The sequence below is a fragment of the Podarcis gaigeae genome (assembly GCF_964106915.1).
Source record: "Podarcis gaigeae genome assembly, chromosome: 16".
Lineage (NCBI taxonomy): Eukaryota > Metazoa > Chordata > Lepidosauria > Squamata > Lacertidae > Podarcis > Podarcis gaigeae.
In genome coordinates, this window is record NC_139693.1 from 2,366,927 (window position 1) to 2,378,256 (window position 11,330).

An 11,330-nucleotide genomic window follows, 5' to 3' on the forward strand; every position below is an offset into this window, starting at 1 on the left:
TCTGTTTAGGGAACATTACAGGGCTTTAGAATTTCACCAGGGCCTCTTTCATCATTTCTTCTGAAATTTGCAAGACTCTTGCCCTGGAAGGGCGTCACAACCACAATATCTTCTGTCTGGGCACATTGCAGGGTAAGAAATCTTAGCAGGACCTCTGCAAAGTGACCAAGTCCGAAAAGTCACAGGGAGGGCACAGACTTCCTGCTAGCCGATGCCTACCAGATATCAACTCTTGGTTGTTGTTTTCTAAGGTCTTCCTTACAAACAGCCTGTAAAAGCAGAATATACTGGACCCCATTATGTTTGTTTTAAAAAGGGCTATCTAAGGTATCTAAGGACGTGGGTGGCGCTGTGGGTTAAACCACTGAGCCTTGGGCTTTCTGATCAGAAGGTCGGCAGTTCGAATCCCCGTGTTAGGGGATTGAGCTCCCATTGCTCGGTCCCTGCTCCTGCCAACCTAGCAGTTCGAAAGCACGTCAAAGTGCAAGTAGATAAATAGGTACCGCTCTGGCAGGAAGGTAAACAGCATTTCCGTGCGCTGCTCTGGTTCACCAGAAGCGGCTTAGTCATGCTGGCCACATGACCCGGAAACTGTACACCAGCTCCCTCGGCCAATAAAGTGAGATGAGCGCCGCAACCCCAGAGTCGGCCACGATTGGGCCTGAAGGTCAGGGGTCCATTTACCTTTACCTAAGGTATCTAACTGTTGGAGATGCAAAAGTTTTTCATTGTCCTATACAGTGGTACCTCTGGTTGTGAACGGGATCCATTCTGGAGCCTCGTTCGCAACATGAAAGGAATGCAACCCACGTCTGTGCATTCCATCACACTGGGAACACTCATAGATGGGCCATTCCACTGAACTTCACAATGATAAGGAATGGAATCATATATATATAGTTACTCCCAGGAAGCTGGATTTTGCATCTCAGTTCACCTTCCCAGCTTTCTCACCCCCTGTCACTCCCACCCCACAGAATAGACCCTTTCATCCCCTCCCCCAGACCCTTTCATAGAATTGGGCTCAGAAGATACAGCCCTTTTTCATGTGCGGTAGGAAAGATTTTTAAGCCCGAGGGCTGCATTGCCACATGCAACCTTCTGGGGGATGCATGTCTGGCAGAGCAAAAAATGTGAACCATCTCCACCAGTCTCAGGCCTCACTCCACACACACACACACACACAAAGCCACACAACCAGTGATGCTCAGTAGACCCTGAATGTATCTGATTGAAAGGGGGGAGAGAAATGGGGAGAGGGAAACAAGAGAGGGGAGAGAGGGGAAAGCCCTGCTTGGAAGGAATGGCTGTCTGGAAGCCTCCAGCACTTCTGATGGGCAAGAGGTTATACTGCAACTTTTTGTTGCAGCGCACATCTCTCTCTCTCTTTTGGTAACATAATAAGGAACTGGCTATTGCAGAATGTGTGGACACAGCAGAGGCAACAAAGAGCCTTTGGCAACGGGTAATACAAGTGGCGATGGGGAAACTCTTCTTGGTCTGATGACAGGAGGAGTCCAGTTACTCAAGAGGAATGTCCTCTTTCCCCCACAAAATATTGAATCTTTGTCTCCTTAGATCCTCTCCAGCCCTTAGCTAGAACTGGAGTTTGAGGGCTGCTGAGAGATTGGGATGGTGTCTCAGTATCGCTTTGACATTGCCTCTAAACTGCTGGGCTGGCTTGCCACCTATTCAGCCTGTAGATTTGTGAATCGGGGCCCTTTGGTCTGATCCAGCTGATAGATATCTTTGAATATCTAAAGGGTGGTCACCTGGAAGATATTTTGATCAAGCTGAACAGAGGCTTTAGCTGAGAAGCTGAATCTCAGAGTTCCCCTGACTCTGAGAAAAGGGGAGCCTCGCCTGTTGGATTCCTGCCTGCCTGCACAGCGCCACAACCAGAAAACTTATATATACAGCAAGAGGGAAGGGGGTGTGTGGAGAGATAACAGGGAAGCCAAGAGAAACAAATTTTCTCTGCCTCCCCTTTCGTCTCACATTCCTGAGCGAATAAGGAAGGTGGGGCTTGTATGCTCTCCAAACAGGCAAGTCTGGCTTTGTCATTTGAAAGCAATTGCTCAAGCAAGGAGGGGAAGGGGGAGGCCGTCTTTTTAACAGGGGGGGAGCAGGGCGTTGGCCGGGAGGGGAGGGGCCACAGAGCCACCCGTTGCGCATCAAATCCCTCGCTCAGAGCTAGCTTTCCAACTCAGCAGCCGGCCAGCCAAGTCTCTGCGTCCTATCGACTGACAGCTTACCAGCACTATGGTAAGTTGACGCCCCGGCACTTGGCCCTCCTTGCAAGAGGGCAGAGGGATTTATGCGCTGTGATGCGCAGGAACAGGGGAAGGGAGAACTCTCGTCCAGTTTTTCTAACAAGACAGCAGGCCCAGAAAGTTTGTTTCCGTTTGGTGGGGAGGCAAAGCGGGGAGTGGAAAGGGCCTTGGCAGGGAGCTCATCCTCTCCAATCGAGGCTCCTGGAAGACACGCATGTTGCATGGCTGAGCCCTGCGGGCACCAGTTCTAGTTTTCCTCATTCGTTCGTGTTTGTCGCATGGAAGACGCCGCTCATTCCCTGCAGCAAACATTTCAATTGGAGAGGGGAGGTGCATGGCGGCGCATAGCTGTGCGCCAGAGAGCCATGCATGGCCATGGTGTTTGCCGGTGCTGTTTTTCTAGAAAAATGAGCTGCCTACATCTCACCATGAACACCTCCCTCGTTCTCTTATAATGGCAATGAGAGGTGCCGGAACAGAGTTCTGGCAAGCTGGGGAAAAATGCTCTGGTGTTTGGAGAGAGGTGTGCCTCCCTTTGAAACATGGCGGGCATGCCCGACGTCTGAGATGCATGTCTTCCCTCAAAGGGCTGCAGGCCACAGACAGGGGGCCTGGCTGGATCCCACCATAACCACTCAGAGCAAGGGTCAAAAATTGGCATTATTATCATAATAAGACCTCTGGAATCATTCCTGGCTAGTTTCAGTTGTGCTCAAGGGAGACCTAGGTAAGGGTGTGGCTGCATTTGCCACCTCGAGACATGCACACACCCATAGCGCACAGCACATCAGCTTGTGTGCCTCTATGCGCTGTAGAGGACGATGAGCATCTTGAGGCCAGCAAAATGCCATAGATCCCAGGGCAGGGAAGCATCAGCATGTAACAGGATTCCCACTCTGGCAGCCGTTCAACAGGTGAAGCTTTCCTTCCTTGCATGAGTGCTTAGCAAGGCCTGTTGGATTTCTGCCTGCCACGTGGCATGGGCACCTTTACCACGAAGGAGAAGACAACAACCCGCCATTTAATCTGTGCAACGGGAAATATTTAACAGGTACAGCCTGCCCCGGTGCTGTTCCGCCTTGCTGTTAAAAGCTTCACCTGTTGAACATCTCCCACACCAGCGCACTGAACTCTCCGTCTCTTACTTTGGCGCACATGTGCTGGGAGGGTGCCATAATTTCAGTTTTCTACCCTGAACAAGATGCTACTGAAAACGCAGAGAAGGTCAAGCCTCCTTTCGGTGGTCGGCTCTTGCTGAAGTCTTTCCCCACAGAAAAAGAAAAGTCAAATAAATAAAATTTCCCAATTGAGTTGAGCAAGCAAAAGAGCTGTTGCGTCGGACACAGTAACACCATGGATATATTCCCAACTCCTCCTGGGCCCCAAACTGGACCAGCCCAGAATATTTAAGGTTCCTAACCCTAATCTGCGGGGTGCCATCCGATTGGATTTTATTCTGATCCTGATCTGATTTTAGGGTGTATTTTAATTGATTGCCTGATTTTATGTTAATGTGTTGCACACTTGATGTTAGCCGCTCTGAGCCCGGTTTTGGCCGGGGAGGGGGGGTAGCGGGGTATAAATAAAAATGTATTATTATTATTATTATTATTATTATTATTATTATTATTATTATTATTGAGTTTTCATATTTAATTACATCTCATTACACAAATTTATAACATAAAACATTGCTCATACTGAGCATTGACTTCCTTCCCCCTCTTTCTGACTTCCAAACATTTTTTGCTAAATTCTCGCATTTCTATAATCACTTTTTTACCTTAAAGCTTCTTCTTTTTTATGATAATTACCTCCTTATATGTAAATCAGGTCCTTCTTTTCACATTACAAAACATTTCAGTTTAAGCCTACAAACGTTTTCAAATGTTTACAATTATTACTATTGTTATTAGGGCTAAGGAGGTGGAGATTTTGCACCCGAAATGAAATCTCTCCACCTTCAGAGTCAGGAAGCCTCTCAATACCAGTTGGTGCAACTCGCAAGTAGAGAGGGTTGCTGTGATTCAGGCTTCCTGCTGGGGTGTCTGGCTGGCCAATGCAAGGACAAGATGCTGGACTAGGTGGGTCTCCTTGGACCTGATCCGGCAGCCGGGCTTTTCTGACGTTCTTATGGAACCTCCAGGTCCACAGGCAGTCTATCTGGATTCCTAGAGCAGCGTTTCCCAACCTTGGGCCTCCAGCTGTTTTTGGACTACAACTCCCATCATCCTTAGCTAGCAAGACCAGTGGTCAGGGATGATGGGAATTGTAGTCTGAAAACAGCTGGAAGCCCAAGGTTGGGAAACACTGTCCTAGAGGGTATTTGGCCACTGCCAGAAGCAGGGCGCTGGACCAAATGGGCCCCCTCAGGACCTGACCCAAATTCAGGGCTCTTCTTGTGATCTTAGCCTGCTGTTCTCTTGAGCCACCAGGATATTGGATTACAGAAGTGCTGAGAAGAGTTGGCAGCTTTCCTCTTTCAGCCAAAAAAGGCCCTGTTATTTTAGCTTCGTGCATTTCCGGGGAATGGGGGTTAGAAGACAATAGCGGCTGGAAGAATGAGGAAGAAATGCTTATTCGTCATACTTCCCTTTCAAACATGCTCTCCCCCCCACCCCACAATGATGCCAATTGTTCCTCCCTTCTGCGTGGCTCATCCGAGGGGTTGCCAACTTCCTCACAGCGTAACTGCGCTTCCAACAGGCAGAAACCCAACAGAGAGAGTTCCTCGCCTGGCGGGGAACCTTGAGCTCTGAATCCATGAGGAACGGCCCTTTCCCCTATTTGATTGCCCCTGTTTAAAAAATCGCAGAATTTTAGAGTTCGAAGGGAAGGAACCGCAATTGAAGAGTCCCTATTCAATTCCTCATGACACCCCAAGTCATAAATTAGTAACTGCAGAAATTCCACAGCTCCAATAGAGCCTCTCTCTTGCATGCAAGAGGACCCAAGTAGGGCTGGGAATCTCCCCTGCCTGGAACTCTGGAATGATGCTGCCAGCCCGTGTAGACAGTATCAAGCTAGATGGGCCAGTGCCCTGTCTCAGCATAAGGCAGCTTCCTACATCCCCTGCAAAAATAAAAACTTGGGCATCTTTAATGCCCCTCCTTCAAAATTCCTTTACCTGGGAATCTCCCCTGCCTAGAACCCTGGAATGATGCTGCCAGCCCGTGTAGACAGTATCAAGCAAGATGGGCCAGTAGCCTGACTCAGCATAAGGCAGCTTCTTACATCCCCTGCAAAAAAACCCAAATAAACTTGGGCATCTTTAATGCCCCTCCTTCAAAACCCTTTTACCTGGAACCATGAGGACTAGAATCTTACTTTAATTTGGGGAGAAGAGGAGGCATATCTAAGCAGCTGCCAGTCAGTGCCAAGAAAACTGAGCTAGGCAGATCCTGACTCAGTAGAAGGCCGATTCCGATGTTCTGCCTTCCAGGTTTTTGTCACACAAGGGCAAAAAAATGGCTAGGCTGGAAAGGAGGCCCAAGGGATCATCTGCCTCCTTCCCCTCCCCTCCAACGCCCCCCCCCCCAAAAAAAAAACACAACCCGCAAATTTCATCCAGACCCGCCCAAGTTTCCCATCCACCCACCCGGTCCGCTCATTCCTTTGCTCTGAGCAAACAGGCCGTTTCACACAGGCTTTCTTGGCAGGGCAGAGTCAGCGCGGGAGCAGCTCCCAAAAATGACTCATCACCCATGACACACACACACACACCACTCTACCCCACCCCACTGCTGCCCCAGGGCTCCCCTCTCTCTCTCTCTCTCTCTCTCTCTCTCTCTCTCTCTCTCTCTCTCTCTCTCTTTCTCTCTCTCTCTTTCGCACTCAGAGGCTGCAAGGACACATAAAGCCACAAGAGTGCGGAATGAGGGCAGCTTATATTTCTTTGGATCTGGTCTAAATGTATTCTCTGCGTACCCATTCCACCTTTTTCCTCCCAGAAGCTCAAGGGGGGGACATGCACAATTTTTCTCCCTCCCCATTTCATCCTCACAACAACCTGGTGGGGTAGGTTAGGCTGAGAGACACAGATGGGTTGACGGCCGAGCGAGAATCTGAACCCGGCTCTGCCAAGAGTCCTATTTGATAGCAGGAAGGCTTCCTAGTTACTGGGAATATCAGGTAGGAAAAGGGCTTGGTTCCGGCTGGATTAGATGCCCCCCCCTTTAGACCGATCCAGCCAGGGTCTTCCGGTGTCCTTCTGGAACCCCCAGGTCCACCAGAGGCAGTCTATCTAGAGCAGGGGTCGGCAAGGTGTACCGGCCATGGGCCGGATCGCTCCCACAGAGATCATCCGTGGAGCAGACTGGCACAGCGCAACGCTGGAAACCACATCTGCACATGTCTATGGCGCCGGAAATTGCATCTATGCATGCCCAGACACCGGAAATCACGCCAGCACAGAAGCAATTTTCGGCGTCTGGATATGCGCAGGCGCAATTTCCACTATCTGCACGTGCACAGACGCAATTTCCGGTGCCACTCACTGAGAACCCGCACCGGTTTAGCAGGCAGCTCAGTTCAGGGGCGGCTCATGGGCCAGTAAAACGGTCTTTGTGGGCCGCATCCAGCCTATGAGCCACACGTTGCGAACCCCTGATCCAGAGTCCTATGTTCTCAGGGGTATGCGGCCACGGCAAGGACAGAATGCTAGACAAGGCAGGCCATTGGCCTAGTCTTCTGATGTTCTTCATTAAAACAATTTCAGATTTACAAATGCAGTGGTACCTCGCAAGACGAAATTAATTTGCTCCGCAAGTTTTTTCGTCTTGCGAGTTTTTCGTCTTGCGAAGCACGGTTTCCCATAGGAATGCATTGAAAACTAATCAATGCGTTCCTATGGAAACCGCCTTCAGACCAGGTCCGGGGACAGTCTGTCCCCCGACCCCTTCTGAAGGCTGGGGGTGGGGGGGGACAAGGGCTTTTCTTCCCACCCCCAGCATTTAAAAAAAACCCAGGACAGCGGAGGACTGCTCCGCTGTCCGGGGCGATCTTAAAATGCTGGTGGGCGGCAGAGAAGCCTTCGCTGCTGCCTGCCAGCATTTTTAAAAAACCTGCCTACCTTCCCAGGAGAGCGGAGAAACACGCGTTTCTCCGCTCTCCCGGGAAGGCAGGCAGGCAGGGGGGAGCAAAGACTTTTGCCCCCCGCTGGCCTTCAGAAGAGGTCCAGCAAAAGAGGTCCAGCAAAAGTCTTTGCTCCCCCCCCCCCCCCGCCTTCAAAAGCCGTCCGGGATAGCGGGAAGCGCTTCCCTGCTATCCCGGACCGCTTTTAAAATGCTGGTGGTGGGGAGCAAAGCCTTTCGGCCCCCGCCGGCCTTCCTGGACCTCTTCTGAAGGCCGGAGGGGGGGAAAAGGCTTTGCTCCCCACCGCCAGCATTTAAAAGAGGTTCCCGGAGATTTCCCTATGGGTTTTCTTCTTGTGAAGCAAGCCCATAGGGAAATTCGTCTTGCGAAGCACCTCAAAAAACGGAAAACCCTTTCGTCTAGCGGGTTTTTCGTCTTGCCAGGCATTCGTCTTGCGGGGCACCACTGTGATTCGAATCCAGTGCAAACACAGATTTTAAGGAGGTGAGCTGCTTCCAGATGTTCCTTTTATTATGCATTAAAGATAACAATATCAGGGTGGTTATCTGCACACCTGTTTTCAATACCATTTGCAGCTGCAAAATTGTACACACAGAGAGATTGATACCCAATACAAAGTATATTTTTATAATACAATGGAACCTCGGTTGTCAAACGGATTGGCTCCCGAACAGATCAGCTCCTGGACACCGCGAAGTGAGTGTTCCAGTTTGCGAACATTTTTTGGAAGCTGAATGTCCGACGCAGCCTCCTATTGGCTGCAGGAAGCTCCTGCAGCCAATCAGAAGCCTCGCCTTCATTTTCTAACGGTTTTGGGTGTTGAACAAACTCCCAGAACGGATTAGGTTCCAGAACCAAGGTACCACCGTACATCAGAATAAAAGAAATACTTTAAAAATCTAATCTAACAAGGAAAAAGAGCAAAATAAAGGAAAAAGAAAAGGGGAAAAGATTTTAAAAAATACTTCTGGTTCTGTGTCTTACAGCTAAATATAGTATTCACTGATTAACATCCAATTACAGTCCATACCTCGGGTTAAAGACACTTCAGTTTGCGTGTTTTCAGGTTGTGTCCCGCAGTAACACGGAAGTAACAGAACAGCTAACTTTAGGGTTTCTTCGCTCATGCATGTGCAGATGCACAAAATGACGTCATGCGCAGAATCTGTAAATCGCGACCTGCAGGCATAGGTTGCGTTCTGCTCTGGTTGCAAACAGGGCTCAGGAACGGATCCCACGCGCAACCAGAGGTACCACTGTATTCGTAAAAAAAATTAAGCTCCTGCTTCTTTCTGATCAGCACATGGCCCATAGCTTCCTACTGAAATCCTTTAATTTTTTCAACCATAAAAGTATCATATGAAAACTTCAGTAAGTCGGAAGTGATGTTGTGTAATTTTTCTATTGCTATTTACCATATATATTGTTAAAATCGGTGAATTGTAGTGAATTGATGTAACAATTACTGCGGGTGTTTTCCTTTGTTGGTGTTGAATTCTAAATAAAGTATTATTCTTCTCTTAAAAAAACAAAACAAAACAAATCGCTCTCTCGTTCCTCCAGTCGTCCAAGTACCCTGTCGGTCCCACGGAAACAGAGCGCTGCATCGAATCGCTCCTTGCCGTTTTCCAGCGCTATGCTGGCCGGGATGGCAACGCCTGTACCCTGTCCAAAAGGGAGTTCCTGACCTTCATGAACACCGAGCTGGCGAGTTTCAGCAAGGTATGGTTTCCAAAGGTTCTGGAGCAGAGAAGGTTGGTCTCCTTGGGCGAATGGGGCATTGCCCCACCAACCTCTGCCTGCCTCCTGACTTCTGAACAGCCCAGCGGGTGGGGCTAGCTATAGTTTTCTCCTCCTCAGTCTCAGCATTGACCCCTTCTAGGACTGAACAGGGAGGAGGGTGGGAACAAAACTAGAATTGGTCTGCCATCGGCACTCTGGCGCCACCTACTGCTGGGCTCCCTTCCTTCCAGCCTACCAGCATCCATGGTCTGGGAAGGTGTCAAAACTATAAACTGATGGACCTCCAGATCTTTCTTCAGCTTTCCCACAGCAAAAAAGTAGAAACAGACCAGCGTAGAGACAAGGAGCCAGAGAAGGAGGGAAGGTCGAGAAGGAATCAAAGAAATCAGGGGACACACACCAAAGATGAATGAATGAATTTTATTATTTCGGTCCTAGACCAGTTCCAGCCCACATACAATATCAAGGAAGTCATAAAACACGATAGTGATACATTTGAATTTGCAATTAGGTATAACAGGGACAATACAGATATAGCAACAGTTTAAAAATATATAAATTTAAACAGACGGAGGATGCAGGAACACTCTGGAACTCAGATTATATTGCTCAAGAAAGGGGCAGAACACAGAGGTCATTTCTACTCCCATGCTATGAAATTCCCAGAGCGGTTAAACCAGGCATGTCCAAAGTCCGTTTTGGGGGCCTAATCCAGCCCACTGGTACCGCTCCAGTGGTAAAATAGGTACCGCTCCTAACGGTCAGGGGTCCCTTTACCTTTACCTTTAACAACTCTCAGCACCCATAACAAACTACAACTCCCAGGATTCTTTGGGGGAAGCCATGACTGTTTATTGTGGCATCGTGGTTCTTTCAATGTAGTGTGTGTGTGTGTGTGTGTGTGTGTGTGTGTGTGTGTTGTATAGCCTTATGCAGAGTGAATCCTCATCCAAAACTCTTCCTTTCAGAATCAGAAAGACCCGGGTGTCCTCGATCGCATGATGAAGAAGCTGGACATGAACAACGATGGACAGCTGGACTTTGGCGAGTTCTTGAACCTCATTGGGGGCTTGGCCCAGGCCTGCCACAGCCAGGTCCTGGCATCCCCCACAGCTGGTGTCCCCCCAAAACCATGAAACACCCCAATTTCTTGGCCTTTCCGAGCCAAGACCAACGTCCTCCCAAACATTCCAAAATCTTGCACTTCTGTGAGTCACCAAAACACATCCGACACGGAAAAGCGAGCGACCCTCTCTTCATATTATTTTTTTTTCAATAAAACGGATGGGCTAAACACAAAGGTCTCGTTGTTTTCTGTACAAAGCACCCGGTAGGAAACATTTGACTGCACTCTTGCCAGAGGACTTACCCATGTGAGGCCCCTGCCCCAGAATTCTGAACTTTCCCTTTTTTAAAAAACAATTAAAAAATAAGACTCTATAGTCCTTTACCTATTTATCTACTTGCACTGACATGCTTTCGAACTGCTATTAGGTCTGTAAAATGCCATATAGCATATATTCAACACCAAAAAAACAGCGACGATTTGTTGTGGACAAAGGACAGCTGGACATAGAAAGGGCCCCAATACCTTCAGGAGCTCAGGGCCTCATCAAACCTAAATCTGGCCCCGTTTCTGCTCTACCAGTTACAGGGCCGTATTAAGCATATCCGGCGCCGTGGTGCAAAGATCCCTCTGATGCCCCCTCCCCTGCAACTCCAAAACAAGAGAGGGGGCGGTGGAAAATGTCCTCTGCATCCCCCACCATCCAGATCCCCAGCGTGGTGGCAGCGATCAAGCAGGATCAAGCTGGCGGATATGCTCTCCAGTGTCGGGGCGCCCGAGAAGGCAGCCCAGGAAGGCTGCACATCGCCTTTCACCAGGAAGCAGGAGGACTACGACGACAACTGGGATCAGGGCCGTCTTTAGCAGATGCAGAGTCTCGGGAGGGAAGCTGCATGCGATCTGTGGGGATCACTCTCCTCCTGCGGAGGCTTGGGAAGGAAGCTGCACGCCCGCACGCCATATAGTTGGTGGGGCCCAGCTGGCGGGCGTGCAGGGAAAGGGGAGGTTGCCGGCAAAGCTGCACAGCTTCCTCAGTCGCTAGGACGCCCCTGAGAGGCGCAACGCACCACTAACATCAATGGGAAAGACGGCTCTGACCAGTTGCAATGGGCACCAGCCAACACTGCAGAGTTCTGTGTACTGGGAAGCCTGCC

The 11,330-nt window shown here is 49.5% G+C and overlaps 1 protein-coding gene across 1 annotated transcript; it reads left to right on the forward strand.

The window, feature by feature from the left end:
* Window positions 1–2,038: 2,038 nt before the first annotated feature.
* Window positions 2,039–10,410, forward strand: S100A11 (S100 calcium binding protein A11). The gene is made up of 3 exons (XM_083716194.1): window positions 2,039–2,265; window positions 8,931–9,089; window positions 10,079–10,410. Exons 1-3 carry the CDS (start codon window positions 2,263–2,265, stop codon window positions 10,244–10,246), a joined length of 330 nt encoding a protein of 109 aa, XP_083572320.1. The 5' UTR covers window positions 2,039–2,262; the 3' UTR covers window positions 10,247–10,410.
* The last annotated feature ends 920 nt before the right edge of the window (window positions 10,411–11,330 follow it).

Bases quoted from the DNA above. Each gene is read 5' to 3' on its own strand.
- S100A11 (XM_083716194.1), top strand. The intron at 9,090-10,078 runs GTATGGTTTCCA...TCTTCCTTTCAG, and splicing joins AGCTGGCGAGTTTCAGCAAG to AATCAGAAAGACCCGGGTGT.